This window comes from Falco naumanni, chromosome 1, assembly GCF_017639655.2.
Source record: "Falco naumanni isolate bFalNau1 chromosome 1, bFalNau1.pat, whole genome shotgun sequence".
In the NCBI taxonomy this organism is placed as follows: Eukaryota; Metazoa; Chordata; class Aves; order Falconiformes; family Falconidae; genus Falco; species Falco naumanni.
In genome coordinates, this window is record NC_054054.1 from 104,002,212 (window position 1) to 104,026,333 (window position 24,122).

A 24,122-nucleotide genomic window follows, 5' to 3' on the forward strand; every position below is an offset into this window, starting at 1 on the left:
CCTGTGAACCCCTGCTTGGGGAACATCACATGGGCAACGTTTTGATGGTAGAAGATGTTAATTTACGAACAAAATGGGGGATGATGGGGGGGACGGGACCAAACCAGCAAAACTTATGAGGCATTTTCATGTTCCTGTTCTGTAGTTTTACCTTCAAGAAGGTTGAGAAAGGAGATTAATTTATCTAGTCAAACACTTGCGTGGTTATCACCATAATAACTCTTTACATCAGCCCTTCTGAAGTAATACCTATTTTTAGTATCAGGTTTTTAAAGGATCCTCAACTCAATCACTAATTTTGAGCTTACAATTTACCCTGTGAGCAATTTTGCTGGTGGAATTAATGCCATTTAACTACTCTGATTTGCTGGCACAATTAGTAAGTTAGGCATTTATGTATCCTAAACTACACCTGTAAAACGGAAGGCTGCTTTTAAAAACAGCTTAAATATGCTTAAATTAAATGCAACTGAGTTCAACTACACAAGGACCTCTAAAGCACCCTGCACATTCCATAGGAAGCAAAAAAAAAAACCCCAAACCCACACCCTCTTTTTTTTTTTTTTTTTTTAGGTGGCAAAGTTATTCTTTCACTCACCCATCTTTCCTACATGACTCATTCTAGTCACAAAGGTTCTCATGAAATAGTACCTTTCTTTATCAGACTTTGTCAATGATTTCCAGTGCTCAAAAGGTGTGGCCAAGGGCACTAAGGCAATTTTATTGTTATTGCTATTGCCAAGCAGGTTGAACAAAACCACAGGATGCTGAACGCACAAGCACAGCACTGCCAGCTAACACCATCAGTTGCTGTGGGGACCAGGACCACTCAAATCCCAATGTGGGTAGAGGTAAGGATAGAACCAGTAACTGTGATTAAGATGCAATTAAAACCAAAGAATTTGGACCATATTTCAAACATCCTTCTAGGAAAACAAAACGAAAAAAACCAACAAAACAGAACAAACCCAACTCCCAAAAAACACCAGACAGGCATATCCTATCTTGAAAATTTCACTCAGCCAAAACTCTTAACAAGGTCAGTTTTAACAAGCACCTCATCACCGGCTTACAGGGTAGGTGATTGCCTTGCCTCTATAAACTGATGATCTAGCAAAGAAAGGAAACAGGGGAAACACCCGAAGAAGAGAGCACCTTGACAGTGCCATCAGCATAATTGTAAAAAGAAATCAAAGCTAAAACTGGTTTACCTGTGCTGCCTCCCTAATTCACTTCCAAGTCTACCCCAATAGTAATTTATTGTAACTACCCATTTAAAATTTGTGTGGCTCCAAATAAGCACGTTAAAGTTATAACTTCGTAGCTCTTGAAGGCAGCTCTTCACAGGAAAGGTACATTGCTATTAATACTCTCAAAACTACTGTCCCCACAAAAGAATAAATTAAGAGTTGCACATCTCCAATTCTGCTCATCTACAAAGAGCCAGAAGGATGATGCAGTAGGAGCATATGTAAAATAAATCTTGCTTCTGTAAACATCAGTGGATGAAAAGGTAGTAAGGAGGAAATTACTAAAACTGTCCAAACATTTAATTTGGAATAACCTGATGCATATCTGAGTGGGGGAATAAAAGATGTCATCCTTTCCACTGAAAACCAACGCACTTCCCTGCTCACAGCAGCAAAGAACACAAGAACGCATGTGAACCCCTCCTCCTACTATTTGTCTCATCAAATAACTGTTTTTCATCTGAAATTTAAAAACCTAAGCAATCCTCCGTCACTTGATTAAAACTTGAAAACAACTAAAGAGACTTTTAGCAAAAAATGTGTATGTACATTTACATTTTTGTGAGAACTAACTTTGAATTAGGGTAAGTAATGGATTATGGTCAGTCATATTTTCCCTCCAAAACCAGGTACCCCGCATAATCTAAACAGAAAATTGGTCTTTGCTCTATAACCTTACATTAGCATCCAGGAAAATTCCTGGAATATGTTCACGTCTTGGGGGTAAGGGGAGCGCATTAGAACATTTCTTTTGAATTGGTGCAACAATACACCATTCACACGATTCAGACTTACTTGTGTTAATTGGAATCTAGTTCTGCAGGCTGGTAACACTACCGAATACTGTTAGCAATGTTCACTTTTTACGTAACTGATGCCCTGGAAAATAAGTCACTCCTCCTGAAGTGTGTATGGGTTTACACATGGGAGTCACTGCAGCCCGTATGAAATGTAGTTGCTTCTGCCTGGAACACACTACCTGTTTGAGTAGCTTGGAACAGTTAAAGCCTCTGGTTCCCCAAATTGTGTTCCACAAGGTAATAGCAAGTTCTTTGCAGCCAGCCACATAGCAATATTACTTTTATAGTTGTCTGATGATAAACCACTATAAAAATTTGATTGTAAGGATGCAGAGTGGTTTGGTACACTGCCTAAAATGCTTGAGAAGCACTGGTTTGGAGGAAAAGCCACCTGGATCTCAAGACAAGACATTACAGAAGTAAAATGATCACATGGACTGGTCAAGGACCCCAACACTCCCATTACTATGAGAACACCCTGGCACTTCCTGAGGCTACGAGATGCCTGCTGTATTACAACAGCTAATGCCAGTGGTCTTTGCTTCATTGCAAGACAGTACCTTCAGCACTCCAGAGCTCCTTCAGAATCTGTCAAGACAATATTTGGTTTACCCAAATGATATCTTTCTCTCTCAAATCAAGCCCTTTTTCCAACAGCAATGCTTCCAACTGTACTATGTTAACTTGGAAATCTCCCAGTGGGCACAGAGCAAGCCTGACCTCTTCATCACCTGATCTCAAATCCCTGTATGAGTAGAGCTGCTTACATTTTTCACAATACGGTATGTTGCTCTGAAGAACTGTAGGTTTGTGCTCTAAGAAAATGAGAGTTCCTCAGGTGTGGGAGGCAAGACAAAACCAAAACAATCTTAAAATAAATCTTTTAAGGCAGAACACTTATGGGTCCCCTGGGATGAAGCGTTTAAATATACAAAATGTACTATAAAAGTTAGCACTGTTTTCTCACTCTCAGTTCATAGAAGACCCTGATCCAACTTCCCTTAAAGTCAAGGCAAAATACCTTCCCCTTTGGGCTAACACCTTTAAACTGAGTCCAACAGGTATCAGCAGCAACTGTATGCACAGATCTAAATCAGGTTACAGAGAAGAAATACAGGGCTTCTTCTGATTTAGACCATACACAAACACTCCTCTGGTCACCACACTCGAAAACTAAACTTACAGGCTCAGTGCAAAGCAGGAATTAAAGCTAAGCAGGTTTTCCACTTGCTACCAAAAACCTTTAGAGGCACTGCAGAGAGGGAGGAAAAAAAGTGAGCTACTACTCATGAGGTATTGAATATAAGTACATACCTCTTTTCCAGCAACTGGTAGCCTTCAGATGTCTTGTAACAGCATTAAAATATCTGGTAATGCCATTCAAGCATTCATCTCCCTCTTTCAGAATGCCAAATATGGTGTTAATGAAAAAAGCAAAACCAGCAAGACTAGCCCTTCTGAACTATTTGTGCATGAAACACACAATAGAGGGCAGATGCCTGCTACATGAGATTGCATAGCTGGCATTAAGAGGAAGTTGTTGTTTAAAAGAATTACACAATACTAACAAAAATCCTGGCTTCCACTCTAAAGAGCTTGAATGAAATTCTGAGGTTTGGGGAACACGTATAGAGGGAGATGGACAAGCTACGTTAAAAACTGTTAGGACTTGGGGTGAAATGATAACTACTTCTCCAAAATCTGTGGGAAACCTTTCCCCTCGTTATTATAATAAATTAGAGAAGTGAACGCAACCTTGGCAAGAGATGCTTGAACTACAGCCTAAGGGAAAATGGGCCAATATCTACTTACAGAACAGACATGCCACAGGCAGCAAAAGTACAAGTTTCTCTTGCAACAACCAGCCCTAGTACCTGCCCTGTCTGAAAGGCCAACAGGACAAACCTTCCTTCTGCAACGCAGGAAGACAGGATGGGAAAATGAATTGTTATGTTGTGTTAGTGGCCATGCAGTACCATAAAATCAAGACATTAATGAAGACAAGCCAATCTATAGAGCTTCCCTGTTCTAGTAGCCTGCGCTCACTTGCTGACACGTACAATAAAAAGACAAAGTGCAACGTTGCCTCAAGCACTTATGTCCCATCAGCAGGAGGGCAAGGACACCTTCCCCTCCCCTTCCCTGCCCCTTCTCCCCCACCAAAGACTTTTTACTTTGCATTCTAGGGCTGCCCATTGAGGGTGTACACTGCAAACAGCATTTTTATAGTTTGGTCCTTGGTGCATGGGGGATTGGGCTAGGGCACAAACACATTTTCCTATAACCTGCTCGCTGATTTGAGAAAATACTTTCATTCTTGGTTGCAGAGGGATTTCCAAATAGGCTTAACTGCTTTCATGAATCAGCCCCTCTGACTGCCATGACTTCTTAGCACATCAGATAGCATTCTAGCACACAGGAAAAAAGGACTGTCAGAAATTGTAAAGGACTTATGCAGGAAATAATCAGGCTCTGGACTATCTCAACTCTACCTTGATAAGTAAAAACCTACCCTTGTCACACATTAATCGAGGCACATTGAACACGGAGCCCCGCTTCTTGAACTTCATTGCTTAAACTAGAGCTGTCCTATACAAACTGGTTAATCCCTAGATCAGTGGCACAATACAGAAGGCTGGAGAAATTCAGAAAAAAATTATACAAAATCAAGTATGGAGGGGGAAATGGAGAAAAAGGTTTTGCTAATTGTTGGTACAACTTAGAGGATTTCCTTCTGGCAGAAAGAGAGCTCCACCTCGTCCCACCATTCAGAGCCCCAGACTGCCAGAGAAGTAACATGGATGTAGAAATGGCTGGGGGAAGGGAAGACGACAGTGGTGTGACCTGCTCTGGGTAGGACATGGTAGTCCAGACCATTTGCAGTTGTAAATCGAGAGCAACCACAAAGCGTTCTGTCTTGTCTTCTGAATTGCACACCTGAAATACCAGGGCCTTGAGAGGTGCTCTGGTGTAAGAAGTCATACACTTAAAATGAAAGCCCATGGATTTTGAATAAAAACCAGGGAAGTTTCCAGAATATGAGTTCTTCTGTTCTAGCAAGAAAAACAGTTAAGTAGGTGCAGTAGGAAGTAAATGATGAAGATTTGATTCAGTTATGCATAGCACAGATGAGGAGCAAGACAGTATTCAGGTAGAAGCAGATGGTAGAAAAGAAACATGTGGCATCTGCAGCTTATGTAAGATACACATATTCAAAGTCAGCATCCAGAGGAGGTAGTGTCTATGTGGAATAAATAAAAAATGTTACAGCAGTATAGGCTGTCATCATAAACCAATGACAAGACAATGGGAGTCAAAGGGAGCTGAAAGCCAAATCTTCAGTTTAGCAAGTCCGATTTATCCCATCATCGCACTCCACCATTTCAAGTCCCGTAGTCACTGCACGGGCTTATAGCCCAGTTGGTACAGCCACAGCAGAGACAACACCAGAGCTGCTAAACATACTCGCAAGGTTGCAATCTAGTGCAAGGTTACACTAGGTTGGCTCAAGAGTTGGGGAACTCAGATAGGTAAAGCTTTCACTCTTCAAATGAACAGAGGTTTTAGCTGGAATTGACCCTTACAGGAAAAATGAGCCCACAAGACTTCAGAAAAGTCCCTGGCATTACTAGGCTTCCTGGGAAACAGGGGCTGAAAGACATTTGGGAGAATGCCCACCTCCTTCCACATGAGCTGTAGTTACCTATGATTATCCACCTTTAATGAGTCCTTCCAGAGCTCTCACTTCCTTACACTTCCTTGATTCTGACCTTACAGTATAAACTTTTGGTTACCAGGGTTTCCTCTAACAACATCCCTGTGCACCTTTTGAAGACAGACACTCTTTCCCTCTGCATTTCAACGGGATCCTTGCCATATCCTCCATTTGATGCCACACAGTTCCTGCTTGCAGAAGTCCCCACCGTTTTACATGCCTTCCCCTGAGCTTCAGCTGCCGAGGCTAGAAGATTAAGGTGCCTGTTAAGAAGGACCAAATTTCTGGGTCTAAGCATTAACTTAGTTGAATGCTGCGTGTTCAGGAACTCGACCGCAGTTCTCATTCTGGCTCTGCCTCAGACCTGCTGTGTGACTTTGGGCAGGTCATTTCTCCCATCTGGTTACCTTGGTTTCCCCATCTGTAGAAAAGGGCAAGTCTCATTATCCCTCCCTATGTAAAACGTCCTGAGATCTACAGAAGACAAACAATATTGAGCGCCAGACACTATTATTATTAGAACTTTGGTGTGCTAAATAGACGCTGGCAAGAGACACAAAAGTGAAATAAATCCAAGGGCAAGGAAAGCAGACAGCAATAAAGCATCAAAATTTAAGAAGGAAGGGGAAAAATCAAGTGAAAACCAGAGTACAGCACTGGGGCACGAGTCCTGTGGTCTAGAAGTAGTTTGACAAATCCAGTTGTCTTTGTGGTTTTTGAAGCCTGTAGTTGTTTGCTGCTCCTACCTAACTCCACACATGGGAAAGACTTTTTGCATGGTTTGGCTTGTAAGTGTGTAAGTGTATTGACTTACTACAGCTGTACAGCTCAAGGAGGCAAGGAGATGCTCCATCACCTTTTGAGACCAACCAGGATAATCCTTTCTCCAGTTGGGAAAAGCAACCAGTAAGGAACGAAAAGCACAAGAAAGCCTGGATGCAGACCTGTAGGATAGCTAAGTGAACTTAACTAATATATAAATAACTGTGTAGGTAGTGCTTTAAAAAGGAAGATCAGCACAGAATTACAGCATCATCAATGATAACTGAGGCTCTGGAATCAACATAGTTATATGCCTGTTACTGCACAATGCTCCTGAGCAAGCAGCAATCGTGATCCATCTGTCAGCATGTCCTTTGCTGTCACAAGATCCTTGCTGCAGAGACTACCATGTTCTGCTCCTTTCCATTATGGATAAGGCTGGAATGTGATTTTTCTGTACAGAGAGTACACAGTTCCCCTCTAACCAGTTTTCATTGTATCTCTTAGGCAAAAAGCAGCTTCTATCTTGGGATTAATATAAAAGAAGACAAAAATTCGAATTCTCTCTTTGCAATTCCTAAGAAACCCGTCACCTTTGCTTTCCAGACACCAGTAGAAGCTGAGAGTGTATGAATTGGCTTTTGAACGTTTGGAGCGAGAGCTATGAGACTGGCTGTGCCTGCAAAGAATGGGTTATGGTATGAATGCAGGGTCATACATTGCCTTTGGTGGATTTCTTTTCCACTCCCTGTTTGCGTTTTCAGTACCACTGCTTCCTAAAACTGCGTGCAGCCTTGTTTCTCAGTTAAAAGGATTTTTTAAATTATTTTTAAAGTCTGTTTGATGAGTGATATGAACTGCCAGTGAGTACTACATTTCACTCCCCCTCATTAACATTGTAAATTAATTTAGGACTCATTTAGATGCAGGATTAACAACCTGAGGACTAATCCACTCTTTATTCAGAGGACATACTCAGGATGAGCAGTCCTTCGACTCACATCAGTCAATCAGTTAGCAGGACCATCTCTTGGGAAGAAAATGATATTTCTGTCTTTGCTGGCAAAGGAACTGTTCAAGGTTAAGGCAGAGGTCTGGGAGATGTCGGTCCTGGTCCCAGCTCCACTATAGGCTTCCTCTGCAACCTTGGTCAAACGCTTTTACACTCTGCACCCATTTTGCCCTATTTGCACATCTAGAGAGGTCAGACATAGAAAACAGACAAAAGATTAACAGTAGTGTTTATGGTGGTTTAAGGCAGCATCTTTTTTATTTTGCCAGGGTTAGCACTACATGGTCATGGGCCAGCTGCCAACACAGAAACTTATTAAGCTGAAGTAATATATTTAATAAGTTTTCAGTTATGTGCCCCTAACCTTACTTACATGAAATGTTTTTATTTTGTAAGCACTCTTTCCCTGTGATAGCACTGTGATTAATACATTATCATCTATATTGCAAGACTAAAGTCGAGCCCTCAGTTTCCAGATCAGCAAAAAAAACCAAGAGAAAATGTGGCTTTTCTTAAAGCAACAGTTAGCAGTTACAAAACTGTCAGCAGCAATCTTGCAGTATCTCAGTGATGTTTTCAGATGCCTTGTGTGTTTGCTAGAGAAATAAATAACACTTCTTGCAATTAACAAATGAAATGCTGTGTTAGAGCTTAGCTCTTACTTGCTGTCAGTAAATCATCTGCAGAAGGATTTAATCCACTGAGGGGAATGAAGATTAAATACATATACTTTGGCAAGTGTCGTTTTCCACCAGAATATTTTCTTGAAGACATTTTGCATCTAATGATACATTAAGGACCTGTTCCTCTGAGTACAATAAATAAATACAAATAATTGCTGCAGAAAAGAGCCTGACAGACAACCAGTGCCACTTTGGGCATAACTGATTGATGCTACTTATAACCAGTAACATTTGTAAAGCTGAGGCCTTCTGTTCTGGTTGTGTGCTGCACACATCAACTTAGCTGAACTCTGAACTCTGCCATCCCAGAAGGAGATAATTTTTAAAGCCATAATACAAACTGTTATTAATTGTCTGCATTGCAACATTATCAAGAAGCTGTAACCACAGATGAAGACCCTGTTGTGCCGTGGGTTGCAGAAAATAAAAAGGAGGAGATACTGCAGTGCCTCACACAGTTTGAAATCAAAGGGCAAATGACAGAGCTCCAGAATATTCTCACCTCTACTGTGATCTTTAAGACTGAATGATTTTATACACTTTATTGTTCGCTATAGTTCCACGGACAAGCTCCTGACAGGCATTTGGTATCCACTGTGACAGCATAAGAAAAACAGGATGGAAAAAAAAATATCTTTCTGGCACACTATTTCTAATCCTAATTGAATTCTAATTTTTTCAGAGATATAGTTGTTCCAGTGTGGTTCCCTCAGACAGATGAGTGACAAGACAGCTACAGCACCAGAAATCTATGACTCCAACTAACAATTCTGTAGGAAGTTTCCAAACCAGACTGTTTCTCTCCTTAAAATACTGCATTTGCTCTCTGGCTGGTCCTTTCAACTCTCCATAAAGATCAAATGTTCTGTGATAACTACATAAGACTGTTCCTCAATGTCATCAAATCCAGCCCATTGACAAAAGCACTCCCCTAAACCACCTCAGGGCAAGAGGCCAGAAAAGCTGGGTTTGTCCCGGGGTTGCGCAGCTCTGTCTGCAGACATCTGCAACATTTAAATGTTTGTTACGTTAAAAGGACATCACAATTGCAATAATCCTTCCTTAAACACATGGAGATAAATGCCTGGAGCTAACAGCACCAAAATCATAGGGATATTGTTAATCCATGAGTTACCATGAATGCAATGATTGTTAGCCTTCCTTGTACTTGCCATCCTCAGGTACTTGTCCTGATGAGTTTTACATTTTCATGCCACACTGTACTCCCAATTATTGTACATTCAGCAGATTCTCTGTGAAGTACATGAAGGGCATCATACATCACACTTATTACCAACCTACAGAGAATCAAGAGAAGTGAGAAGAACAGGACCCCACTGTTGGTTTATCATGACTTCTCTTATCTAGGGGAACTAGCCACCTCCTATTTAAATTTAATTGTCATAAGCAATATCATTAGGTTTACTTGCTTTTGGCCCGTTCTGCACTCAAGTAATTCTGAGCCCTGACCTCCCGCCCACTGGCAAATCAAAACCTAAAAACCCATCATGTCCACTCATCTTCTTGGTAAGAGTATATTTCACAGCCAATGTGCCCAAGGGCCCTAACTGAAAAAATCTGAAAGCACCTTTCTGAGAAGAGGAAGGGTACAGAAAGCAGTGAGAAAACAAATATTCTTACCTGTCTGTAATAAGCCAGCCCCACTGTCTTTGACTCCAAAGTGCTGCTGGATGTCTAGTAACACACCTACAAGGAAAACAGAGAGAAGAAACTCAGTGCCTTCAGCCTTTGAAAAGCATACAACTCAAACCTTCAGTGAAGCATCAACAACGTTTCAAATTCCAGTAGTTTAGAAACACCACTTCTCAAGTTTGCACATTAGCTTCTTTTCTATACATGCACACTCAATAATTTTGGGCTGCTGCAAAAAAAGCAGAGGTAGGTAGATAGAACATCATGCAAAGAGCTTCAGAATGAAGTCCTCGCGCATGAAAAACTGGTCTTTGCTTTCTACTTAAATAAGGTTTCTTTTTGTTTTCTGCAGAATCCAGACCCCTTACTTCTATTATTTTACAGAAATACAGGAAAACTGATTCTGCACCTTTGGTGCTTCAAATGGTTTGACAAGACAGACAAATCCAAGACAAGTTTTAACAAATCTTTGCTGGGAGGAGATATGACACATTGATAGGAGCAATGATAGAAGTTTCCATGTTTAACTAGCTCGTGTGTGTGTGTGTGTGTGTGCGCGTGTCATTTCCAAAATGAATGCAGGAAATAAATTTAAAATAGTTAATAAAAGTGGGTAACTGACCAAATGCTTAGCTTTAAAGCAACTAAAAGCAGAACAAAACCCAACCTTCTCTCTTCCCTGAACCCCCAATATACTAACTGGCATAAGCAAAATTAACAGGTTTTGCAGTATTTACACATTCAGCTAGACTTAGCACTTGGGTATCAAACATAAATACATGTAATATGAATAGGCATGCTTCTGTAAGCAACTAGCCAACAGAGAAAACCCGCAAAAGAGCTTTTATAACTCATCTTGGACACAAATATGCCAAGCTGTAGACGGTCCAGTTGTGTGAGATACAGATATAGAGGCCTGATCATTTGTCTATGGTCTAAACAAAAACAAACCACACTCCGACTTCTTGGGTCTGGAACAGAGACAGTTGCTCTCTTAATTTCTGGGACTTCCTTATTTAGGCTGCTGCCTTCCCCAAAACTGAGGAAATGCAAGTTTCTTTTTTAAAAAACAAGAAACACCATTCTCCAACTATACTGAACATCTATAAAAGTTCACCTTCCGATCAAATTTGATCTGAAGGCTTTATCCAGAGTGATTCTGCTCATCACTGCAGGTCACGGGAAACAACTAAGCACCAACCTGAACCCATTCACCATAAATATCTTAGCTTTGGGACTGCCAGGATCACACTAAATGGCAAACACAGAGAGACAAAAGACACAGAGATAACTATTCCCAGAAGACATCTGCAACAATGCCAAGAAAAGAGACATAAATTAAAGGTACTAAAGGAAAAAAAGATACAGAGAAGGAAGGAAAAAGCAGGAAAGTTCATTTGTCCTATTCCATATTAGTTGTACATCACCATTTCCTCAGGCAGCATTCAAGTTGGCTTTAGACTACCAATATCTGCCCAGTAACATCAGTTCAACCTCCTACAACGATCCCCACTTCCATACCCTCTCTATCAGACTGTTTAGCCCCGAGCAAAGAAGGCTAAGGGTGGAGAAGGGTGTAAAACTTATCAATGTGTACCAATACCTGATAGGAGAGGGGATAAAGAAGACAAAGCTAGGCTCTTCACACTGCTGCCCAGTGAAGAGAGGCATCCATGAAATTCCATTTAAATACAAGAAAAACCCTTTTTACTGTGAAGGTGGCCAAACACCAGAACAGTTTGTCCATAAAGGTTGTAGATTCCCCATTGCTGGAGATATTCAAAACCCAACAGGACACGGTCCTGAGTAACCTGCTCTAGCTGACCCTGCTTTTAGCAGAGGTCTTGGGTTAGATGATCTCCAGAGGTCACTTCCAACCTTGATTATTCTGTGATTCTACAATTTTCTGAAGTATTGAGTGACTGATTATATCCAGCCTAACACAGTGTTCCCCTGGCCTTTCTCTTCCTTTGGAGCATTGCTGGCTACTGTAATTCCAACAGGAACTTCTTAGCTTCCTCTTGGATGGCAGATTTACCTCCATTTTCAAAGTGCCCTGGCGTTTTGTGGCTGTCCTTCCTTCATTTGCTCCATTAATAAGTGAGATATCATTATCCAGGCAATATCTGATGAACAAAAATAAATTCTGCATTTGCCTAGCAAAACCCTCTGTGGCATAGATGACTTACATACTCCCCTTGGCATCTCACCCTTCCACAAAAAAATGGTTCTCTTGCAACCCAGCCTCCTTACTTAGCTTAACTAGATCTGAACACCTTCAATTTGTGCTCCATTATTGCTTGGCCCAAAACTTCCCACATCAGGTGAAGCTCAGCAAGTTAAAACAGCTTGTGGCTACTATAATCCCAATGTTACAGAAGATAAACCCACCAACATTCTTAAGAAGAACGTGCAAGAATGGAGAAGACACCAAATACAATGTTTTCTTATGCTCTCCTGTCATCCATCACACTCAGTTGTGCTACACAGAACTGAATTATCCTACTAACTCCCTGCAGCTGAGCCCCAAGCCCTCCAGCTGGAGAAGCCAAGTCAGCGGGATCCAAGCTCTCCTTCCTTTTACAGACATATTCAATACAAGACTTAACCCAAGCAGGTATATCACTGGGTGGTCAAATGCCCATTCACCTCCCGATCCACAGGCGAACGGCTTTCTGGTGGATGCCATGCTCCAGTCCAGCCCATCAGCTTGCAGCTTCTTTTATTTCAGTAACAAAGGACTAAGATTTGCACCCATCTTCCTTTCAGAATGGGGCTTCAACTCCCACGGACATAGAAACATAGAAATAATTTCGACTAGAAAAGACCTTTGAGATCATCAAGTCCAACCGATAACACGATAGATTTTCATTTTAATAATTAAACTCTGTGAACAAGTATATTACCTAAAGGCTGCACAGAAAAACAAAGTAGTAGAATACTAAACCAGGGACGCTGCAACTGTACTGCTCCCAGCAGATGCTCTAATTAGGATGGCAGCTGATGAAAAAATGTATTCTGAAGCTGGTGCATACAGACTACCTTGACATTGGTTTCCTGGTGGAAACCTCTGCTGAGGTAATCACCAAGCAGGACTCACACCTTCTAAACTCGCAGGTTCACAAGGCTCAAGAGCAAGCCAACAACAGAACTTCACCCGTGCAAGACGCAAAGTGGCACAATTTACTGTCCTGCCACAGGATACCAAAGGGGCTGATTCAGTGATGGGAAAAGGGAGATGAAGAGCTGTAGCTCTGCGTTATTAAAAGTGTCTCGGAAGGCAGATCCTTTGAGCAGGGGAGGTTAGACTAGATTATCTCCACAGCTCCCTTCCAGTCTCAGCTACTCTGTGATTTTATGCTCCTAATCCTATGATGGAACACCAATGCATGTCCAGAGCTACCACCACCACCCTGGAAGGTGCCTGCCCTGCCTACAGCAACATATCCCCTGCTATGCCAGAGGCACATGAAACCACCAAACATTATGGGGAGCAGGGGTGACGGAAAACATAGCCTCAGAAAGATGATTTTTTTGGATTTGCATCAGAAACCAGAACAGCAAGTGCAAAGGATTATAATGGTGCCTGCACACTAAAGCAGAGGAGGTCTTCCAGTTCATTATACCAGTGACAATGGCTTTACATTGCTTTTTTTCCCCCAAGAGATCATAATGTGTTTTACAAGCTTGAACTACTGTAGCCACAAACAAAAAACATCTAGGACACTGACATGCAGCCACCTTGGATTAAGCCTACTTTACTCTGGTGGTGGAGAGGCAAGTGGGTTCTGTGGACAGTCACTGCAACAGGACAACATAGAACCACAATTATAAGTCCTGTGTGAGCTTGGAAGAAGGTCTCAGATGATTAAGAGAGATCTGCATGTCTAATTGGCATGGATTTCCTACTCCAAGTTTATTTTATATTCTCTTTGGACTACAGGTGTTTTGATATGGGATTTAGAGCATTAAATTAGAGGCAGCAGCAAGCAGATGATGCAACACACCATACTATGAAGTGAGAGGAGTTTCTCTCTGCTGTGGGAGTTTTCCTGCTCAGCATGCTCACCTGGGAAGACACTCGTCCTCTCTTAAATTTGCTCAGCTCTGTTTCCACCTCACCATGGCAATGACTCACCCCAAACTTCAATAAGATTTAGGGATACAATTAAGCAATGATAGACCAGGGGAGAATACAGGAAAATGATAGAGCTTTTGACTTTCCCTTCTGCTTCTTGATGATGGGAAGGCAGAGATAGCTGGAGCCAGGCTGCAGACAATGATCACGTTGCTTGCAGAGATGTGCTCCCAGGTGTCTCACAACACCTGATGCAATCCAAGAAAGGGAAGCCGCTCAACATGCGGCTGACAAGGCCTTTCTTGGATTAAAGTTCATACCTGTGTCCCAGGAGGATCTCAAAATAGCCATGAGCAGCTAACAGGCACCACTCTTCCCCAGACAGCCTCTCCGCAGGGCTGATGGCCGTTTGGGATGTCACTATGATTACATGGCACACCTTAGTGCTATCACCTATTATTTCTTAAGCGCATTCGGCATTTTCAGGACTGAACGAACATGCCGGAAACATGGTGCCAACCTTCCAAAGTATTTTACCAGCTGAACCAGACACGGTTAATGCTGATGTAGAGCTTGGAATTCAATGAGATGAAACACTGGCAGCACCCAGCCAGGAGCGCTGATCAAGATGGGCACAGAGACAGGACTTACTGGGAAACCGAGGCAGAGGAATGACTGCTTCAGCCCTATCTAGGTTACTTTACTAGGCCTGCCTGCTAGTGTCTTAAGTACCTGACAAAGACACCAAGGCAGTTACTGGATTTTTGTGGGCACTGGGCATGAAGAGGACTTTTAAGAGCAATTTGAAGGACAAAAGGTCTTTGGGTGTGGAGTGTTTGATAGGGAGGGAATGTCACATAAATGGGGAAGAGGAATGAGGCTGACCTCATCCACTCCCAGGGTCAGAGGGCTTCTAGGATCTAGTGCAGGATCCTGAGTGCTGTTGTCATTTTTAATGGCCATTTCACAAACAGTGAATATAAAAGACCTGACTTCTGGGGCTTTTGGAATGCAGGTCCACATTTAATGGCCTACGTTATCTCTAATTTAGGGGAAATGCTTTAGGAAAGGCAGATCTTCCTGGAAGTGCACAGTTCAGGCTTCAAACAGGGAGGTAGGTAGTACAGATCATGCCATGAGGCAAGCTGCTTGCCTAGATAGGCTTTGTGTTCCCTACCAGAGCTACAACAAAAAAAAAAAAGTTGCAGGATTGGAAGGTCATCTGATATGGGGTTAAAAGATGCTCTGAACAGAAGGTCATCTTAGTACAGACGTTTCTTGTGTTAACCATCATTTACAGAACTACTCCACCGCAGATCTAGTGCGTGGGATTCTTGGTTATCCTTTATATTTAAATGAAACACAGGCTTTTCACCTAACTATTACTACCTGTATATATGAATAAAGAGTTGCCATGGTAAGAAACAGCGTTCATAAGCTAAGCCACAATGAAATCACAATTTCAAAGCAAAAGCACATTAGAACTTCCCTGGGAAAGGCCCATTTTCCAGTCACCAAAACAAAACATCATGATTTGAATGCAAACTGCTTCCAAGGCAGGTGCAAAATATACAGTTAGCCTGTACACAGAGTGCAAAGCTACAGAATCAAAGCCACAGTTTCAGCTCACCGAGCCTTACATCAGTAATGCCAATGCACATTCTTTAAACATTGCATGGGTGCTGCAGTACCATTGGCCAACACAACTACTTACTCAAAAAGCACATGAATTTTTAAAGGTATTTTTTAATAGGGAAAAATGACAGTGCTTCAAAGGCATGAGTACACAACTTTCCACACAGTGCAGGCTGGGCACTGATAGCAATCCTGGGTGTCCCCTGCACCCTCTCTCCTGCCCCACTGCAGCCCTGGGCTTGCACCTGTCTTTGGGGAAGCCTCAAAGGAGGTGATGGAGAACCCAGACTTGCACTCTCTTGCCTCCCAAAGAGCCAGAGCAGACTCTACTGACAACTCTTTCTCCTCCATTACCTGTTGCTAACTACCCCTCCTCCTTAGGAAGGCATTTTCCTTCACAGGCTGTGTGCTCCCTGGTTCTTCCAGGAGCAGCTCCCTCAGGTGGAAGCACCTAAGCAGGGACAGCCAAGCCCTGGCCTTCTAGCCATTAAAGGCACAAGCCACCTTCCTACCGTCAGGCTCTTCCTCATGCCTGCAGCCATATTCGACCTGCTTCAGCTAACACATTAAAGAGGCATAGGAGTGGTGTACACACCTGCCTGTTCAGAGACATGTGAAAAGATTAGGTGGAGAGAAGTTTATTTTGAGGTCTCTCTGATTATATCTTCACTGCAACCCCAAGGTGTGACTGCAGTTCACACACAGATCCCTAAGCTTCAAACGAACTGGCTTCAGCTCCACCACCCACTAGCTACTAAACACCAGCTTCACAATTTGGACCCTATTTAAATGCTCAGCTGCAGAAAACCACCATGGTAGTCCTGCTGATATTTGTACCTCAAGATTAATTCCCACTGCTAGCATCACTAAGTGTAGAACTAAACCACAGTACCACCTTCTTTGGATTGCCATGAAAGCATTCCCTTCTTACATACAAAAAAGAAGCAGGCCTGCTCTTTAAATATTGATAAATGAACGATGATGTCTTTCTTGAAAACTTTGACAGGAGTTTCCTTCTGACATAAACACTGACTTTCCTTCTGCAAAACTAATTTCCACTGTTGCATGACATGATGTTGCATTGGTGAAATAGTCTTTGGTTTTGAAATAGTGTTGCATGATTAAAAAGCAGCGAAACAAAACCAGCAGCCAGACAAATCAAAACAAGGGTTTCCTAAGAGCTGCTCACACTGGCATGCAAGAAACTTGTGACCTAGAAAGCATTGAAAAGAAACTGCCAGCACCCACAGTGGCATGTTTAGAAAGGGGTTTCCCTGAGAAATAAAGCAGAGCACTGTAAAGAGAGAAACACAGCACAGCAGTTCAAGCCGAAAATCAGAATGAGCCAGGCTCCTGGTGGCAAGCACTGCAGTCATTCACAGCTGCTTAAAAATCTGCTAACAACACCCCAGAGTGGTTAAGTGTGAGAGTTCAGAGCCCTCACAGACACCGATAACCTCCCACTACCGCACATACGGGAAGTGATGGGGTAAAGGCACATCTCAGAAGACTGTGCTTGAAACGGAGAGCAAACCTGTAAGGGCATACACCTGTAGCTCTGACAGACCAGAGGACTGGCTGTTCACCCCGAGTAGCATGTCAGTGGGCTTGCATTAAGATAGGTGCTGTATGCTGCCAAGCATGCTACTGCTTGGGAAATGCAATAAAAAGTTCTGTCTGCTTTGTAGTGACATTCCTATTCTGAATCGAAAACCAATGTTATCCTCCGAGACTTGCACCACCTGTCACACCCACTTTTTCCATTCAATGTTTTTATCATTATTATAATATCAGTGGGGAAGTATCTGAGCTAGTCATTCATTCCCAAAGGCTATTGGCTTACCTGCACAGCATGTAACAAGTAATTAAGCATTAGGAAAAAAAATAAGGAATGCAATTAACCAAGGGCTCAGAGAAGAAAATATATTAAAAAACAACTTCTCTCTCCCTCTCTCTCTCTCTGGCAGGAGCTAGGTAATAATAAATGATGGTTCCTCTAACATAGCTCTAACTCCACTGTAATGTTGTATGCAAAGTCTGAGCACAAAATTGCCTGCAAGAATGGGAGGAGATAAATAAAAGTTCATCAGATGTAGAATCGATTAGTACAAGGCATCATTAACACAGGGTCAGGGCGTCTAGGGAAGGCAGCACAGGACAGCTAGTCCTGCTCAGATTAAAAAAAATAAAAAAATCAAAACAAAGCAAATAGGAATTTGAATGCAACCATGCCTGCCAAATGCTGGGTGCCTCACTGGCAAAACCACACCCTAATCAAATCCTTCATCTCCCTAATTACAGTGTAGGCCTGTTCCCAGGACTATGGCTGGGAAGGAAGCCCTTGTCAAATGGGGAACATGGGATACAGGATACTCAGACAACGTGAATCCAAGAGCTTAAACAAACGCCAATACATGGAAGGTTTTCCATTTATGATCCAATGCAACAACAGCTCTCACAAGTAAAATTGCAAAATGACATGGGTCAAATCCGAGACTAAGCTCACAATGTCACTTTGCTCTCCTCTCCACCTCTGCCATACAGCTCCCTACAATGAAATCCTTAATTTCACTCTTGCCTCATCTCATTTTCAGACTCCTGCCTTAGCCCCTCTTAATCAGCCTCACAATTCCCATAAGCCAAGGGAAGACTTCAATTAGAGATAATTGACGTGATTTGGCTCAAAGGACAGGCTAAAATGAATTGGCACCTAGACCTGAACTTAAAAACAAACTTATTCTTTGAGACTTGGAAAGATTCCTTTATGTGGAATGGTAAAAGTCAGAAGCTGTTACAACTCTAAAAAACCAACAGAAACGTCAGTAGTAGCTAAGGTTTATATTAGTCATCTGGAATGACAGGAATCACTAGCAGCTTTCAGCTGAAGCTGGCCAGGCCTTTCTGTCATACCCAGCATCTCTATCTCAGGACTCAGTTCAGACCCTCTGTCTAGTTTTTTAATCTCACAAACCAGGCAAGGCACACTTTGCTCTAATATAGAACAAAACACAACCTCTAGCAAGGGAAAAGGCTACTCTTGTGACATTTCAGATCCAATCAGCGGTTTTTAACAGATTTTCAGCCCAAACAGCAGAGCCTCAAAAAATAACAACATTATTATTTCACTTATTCAAATCTTAGAAAATTCAGAGGCTGCCCCCATTCATACTGTCTTTATGCATGCTACGGCAGAAAAAAAGTAGGCCTGCAACCAAAAGCTCTAGTTGTCTTCTAGCTTTCTAATATTTACAGAAGACTAACAAGTCTAGCCAATTAATGCAATGAAACATATCTCAGAGAACTTGTATATGAACCAATTAAAATAAATAAAACCAGCATAGATAATGATAGAGCAAATAAAGTGCATAAGAATTCAGTCAGTGACTCACCACTCCCTTGTTTTCCTTATTGGAAAACTTGGCATATCACCGTACCAGAGTGACAATGAGTCAGGAAACTGGCATGAGCCACAAATTGCCAGGAAATTAAAATAAGTATCTACAAAATCTCTTTTTGGAGAGATTTTAGAGATTTTTGCTGGCTTTGTACGGATGTGGCTATGGCCTTCACAGCTCTATTCTCATGGTTTTCTGGCTAGACAGTATCAACAGAGTCATTTACATGTTCTAGAGACAATACATAATGATTAGGCTCTTGTTCTCAGAATCAATTTGATGCCTTTACTTTTAGAACTTCTTACTTATATTTTAACCAAATACATTTGAAGCACACTATTATATTCTACTGAATACTTGATATCACCTTAGCTAGTCAATCGGTGGATATTACTCGCTTGGAACCAGCCAAAGTAGATGCAAATATTTTAACAGTACCATACTGAGAATAAATGGCGTGCATGATATGAGGATAACAGTTCTCAAGCTCATTCTGTGCAAGCATGTCCTCTAGCTGGCCGCTTTGTTGCCTGCCTCATTCGCACAGACCACGAGAACGTGCACTGTTATTTTCTGACACAGTCCGTGTTCCGTGTTGGGATTTTCAGGCAGGTTGGGAACATGAAGCCCACCAAAGAGCCTGTGCTATCAGGTGTACGTACCTTCTATGCACAAGCAGCTACACCTCTGGGGCTGTCAACAGATCGCATTTCACTAATAACATTGGATTCAAATTCAAAATTAAAATTCAGAAAAAAATATTTAGAGAGAAATAAAAAATGCAGATGTTGAGGTTGTGAAGGCTAACGGAAGAAAGCCTTTATGTTCTGTAATGCCACAGACTCCGGTGCGTGAGGATTTTTTTTTACCCACTCCCTCCCTTTTCATAGCCACGCACACTTTTGTGGCACAAAAGATTGAGATATGAGTGAACAACTAGGGTAATTAATTAGCGACTCATGATTTACAACAGATGACAGCTAATTTTTCCAGTTAAGAAGATTTCTATCAAATCTGTAGAAATATGCAGTCAGATTGGACATACTTCCAACTGACTGCATCTCATTTCTCATTTGCATTTCGCTTCTGTTTAGCAATGCCTTGAAGGTATTTTGGAACATCACAAGCTGTCCAGGGCACACTGGTATATTTGTATGTAATTGTAATTTTATTTTTTTTTAATAATTTTTTTTTTAATCCAAAAAATGTTTGAGAAAATACAGGGGAGATGCCAGATGCAGAGGTACCCTGTTCAGAGTGGCCTGTAGAAAAACAGCAGCCAGGTGGTAAAGCAGTCTGGTAGGGAACATCAGGCACATTCCCCGCAGGTTTCTGCTGTACAGAACTGCCAGTTTCTGAAAGCACAACACGTCTACTGTCACAGTCCTGGGCTAATAAAGGAGTTCTGGTAATCAACTTCATGCCAGCATAGGGATATTCAAGCACATCTCCAGTGCTCCTGCCAGGCTGCATACTGATTTTAAAAAGTGGCTCTGCAACATCAGTTAATGTCCACTACACAAATCTCCCTCTGTGACCTAGATCTGGATAGGATCATAAGGCTTTAAGTGCAAAAGCAGGTAAAGCTGGAATTGCCTATAGTATATCCTCCACAGATTAAAACCTGGATAAACCTGTGATGCAAACTTGGTGCTGCAGCCCACTTCTAAGACAACAGGAAACCTGCAAAAAAACTTACAGCCCTACTATTTCAAGTAGCCACCTAAAACTTCTTGTTGTAACTTCCAGATGAAAAAGCCTTTGGCTGCAGATAAATATGCATGTACCCTAACTTTAGCAATCCCAGAACGGCCCTTACTAGTAACTGTATGCTTTAAACATCTCTGAGAGACCACTGCTGAACATGGCAAAAGGTTTATAAGTCTGTCATCCTGCATAAAGTAAGGAGGATAAAGCTACTCCAAGTCCACCCTTGCACATTGCTCCCTTTCACCCACCTGTTTCCCCTGTTCTTTCTAGAGCACCGTAACCAGGACTTCGCGGGTCTCCTCACCATGCCCTGATCCTGAGGGCACTGTGATCCGTACAGCAGCTTCTCACACCCGATGCACAATCCCTCCCTCCTTCCCTATGCTTGTATTCACTTGGGGAACTCTCCCATCACAAGTGCATTCATCTACGCAAGAATCTAACTGCATGCATGATGTAAATAAATCAAAAGATCCTGTTTAAAGGAGAGGTTTCATATCCTCACATGACCTGCAGGAGACATTTTCCCCACATATGAGGCTTGCCAGTACATACTGCCAATGTAGTCTCCTGGAACCTCTTGCGCTTTCTTCCATTAACTATTTAAAGCAACCACTGCGCTGCCCTAATCACAAGCATTTTTAAATCCATGTATGAGCGTGAATGCCCTTCTGTCATTGCCCAGCATCCGATTGAAAATACCTTTCCCTGAGCACAAAGCAACGTGACACTCTTCCTCTGTGCACATACAAGTGTGTGTGCACGCACCTCCCACAGAAATGCATTAAGCATTTCTGCTTCGTTCTGGGCCCTGGTCAAGCTGTGCTAGGAAATGATCAAGCACGGTGCCCAACCGTCGATGGCTGCATTACTTATTCTAAGCAACGTGTCTTTAAATTCTCCTAGCTGACAAGGCAAGTGGTTTTGTATAGTTAATTAGTACAGCACACAGGTATTCAAACTAGGTATTTCACACCACCTGTGTGGGGTGCAAAAGCTTGTAAAGGAAGCTAGGGCTTACCCACAGCATTATTAGGGAAAACAGAAAAGAAACCAGCTTTGGAGGTACCAGGGGAGATATTTAAAAGCATCAGTGTAGCTTCCTAAATATGACCTATTAAAGAATTTACTGTGTTATACAATAGCTCCATGGCTGATAGAGTAGTAAAATCTGTATAAAACCCTACACCTGCGTGAGGGTGTGCACTTAGATGAGAATAGAGTGCACTAAAATAAGCATGACAGCTAGGGCTTCTCTATAATTGGAAGGGGTCATTGGTGTAGCCATGTGACTCCAGTGATGCCAGGAAATCCTCAGAGCACAAACAGGGTTTGCCCTGTCTTATTTAAAGAGTGTTTTATTCAGTGCGAGTTGTAGCAATTTCTAAAGCTAAAGCACACGCCACAGCGGTTTTTTGCCTAGCTGCACTGCCACAGGACCTCTGAGAGAAGGGCTACGGTTAACAGGACAGTGATGCACGCTCCTAAATGACACACCCACGTTAGCAAAACCTGGATTCAATGTTTATGATTTAAGAGACAGGACTGCTTCGTTCCCAATCCTGACACTACATCACTATTTAACCTTGGGTAAGTTATTTGATCATGCAGAGTTTCAGAGTCTGCATTAGCCTAATGAAGATAATAACAATAATCATGTGTGTCACAGATACAGTAGGGCTTGGTTATTATGTTCTTGTGAAGTGCTTAGAAGAGCTCCAGATGAAAGGGAAATTAGGAGAAGGAAGAATAATTATAAGACATGTGCATCCCAAATAAAAAAACAGACAGGAACATTTTTGCTGTTGCTGTTATTAGGAGAGAGAGTCTTTCTGATTTAGGGCAGCTTTTATTTCTGTGTTGGTAAAGCAGACCCATTTCAACCACTTTCCACATTCAGGCTTTACTTGTAGATTGTGGGTAGGTGATAAAGGCTGCTGAGCCTCTGATATTGCAAACATAAAGGCCTTTGATCAAAGGTCTGATTTCACAGTAACCAGCATCTGTGATATGACAAAGCTGACAGGCCTGCCTGTGTTTTAACTGTTGCAAGGCAAAACAAGGAAACAAAAATTTACTGCCGCCGAAGAAAAGACTAGAAGGAAAGACTTAAGAAAAGGAAACATTTCCTGTGGATAAACACAACATAGCGAGCATAGTCACTAGTGAGAAATGTTGCAATGAAATAATATAAACAAGCACTTGGGAATTGAACAAGACTTGTGCAAATGGGAACACCTTTTCTGCCGTGCTTTTTATCTAGGAAGTACTAAAGATTTATTGTTTAGGTTGGTATCAGGGGGTCAGTAAACACAGGGAAAGGGACACAGTGAGAGACATGGCTGAGCTCAGGTATAACTGAGAAGCCCAGCCCAGAAAGAGACACCAGCTCCCTACTTTTTCCCCAATCCTCAGCCCAGACTGCTATCCACTGGAGTATCCCTCCTTTGCCGAAGATGAACCCTAGTTTTTCCTGCAGCATGCTAGGAGTGTTAGATGCCATGCTTTGATTCAACATCATTCAGTGACAAATGCAGTTCTAACTCTTAACTTCATTGTGTGAATTTCAAAGTGATACCAAATTCCATGAACTATCCCTCGGGGCATTCAGTAATGAATTTCTTAAAAAATAGATGAGTACAGGAACCAGGGAAAAAATTATTAATTGTATATTCTTTCCAGGACACATAAAAACCTTTCCTTCACCTTGCAGAGAAAGTTTTCTGTTTTTTTAAAAAATAGGGTGATATTGAACCCTTCATTTCTCAAGAGTCAGATTTTTTTTTAAAAATTGCTGTCAGCAAGTCACCTACACATTAATTTGTGATAATTAACAATGCAGTAGAAGAAAAAAAGGACATAGCCTCCACTCATTTCAGGAGACACTGCAATGCAGCTAGCTAAAGGAGGAGTTTGTCTGGGTTTTGCCCCTTAACTATAAACAGTAAAAGACTCTAATTTGTTAATTTCTTCTGCTCGTGAAATGTGCGTTAATTCCTTAATGACAGGTGCACCTCAAAGTCAGGACAGCTAATCACAAGATCAAGACTTAACCACAGCACATAACTCACAGAGGCCCACATCTTTTTCAAAGAAAGGCTTGGCCAGGTCCCACAAGCAAGTTCACAGCAAGTTTATAGCAAAAAGTTGTTTTCTAGAAGCAGAACTAATGAACCCTATTTTCCTATGGCTTTATGTCTTGAGACAGCATGCTCCAAGCTTTTCCAGAGGTGGCGGATGTTCAAAATCTTTTGCTTTTGTGGTTTCTTTCACATCTAATAAACATTAAGTTCATGTTACAGGGACTCCCTCATTTCCCTGGCTCCAAATTTCTATGAAATGTCTAGCAGCACTGTATCTTCGAGAAGAATTCCTTCTTCAAGTCCAGCCAAAACTGGTGAACAGTTTAAAATATTAAGGGGCATGGCA

General features: G+C 41.9%; 1 protein-coding gene across 4 annotated transcripts in view; it reads right to left on the reverse strand.

Moving 5' to 3' along the window:
• SPNS2 (sphingolipid transporter 2) overlaps positions 1-24,122 on the reverse strand; it is a 141,266-nt gene that overhangs the window by 93,281 nt on the left and 23,863 nt on the right. For all 4 annotated transcript variants that reach the window (XM_040613699.1, XM_040613680.1, XM_040613673.1 and 1 more), the window contains exon 2: positions 9,864-9,929. In XM_040613699.1, coding sequence (XP_040469633.1) covers positions 9,864-9,929 — 66 coding nt within the window. The remainder of the gene's footprint in view (positions 1-9,863; positions 9,930-24,122) is intronic.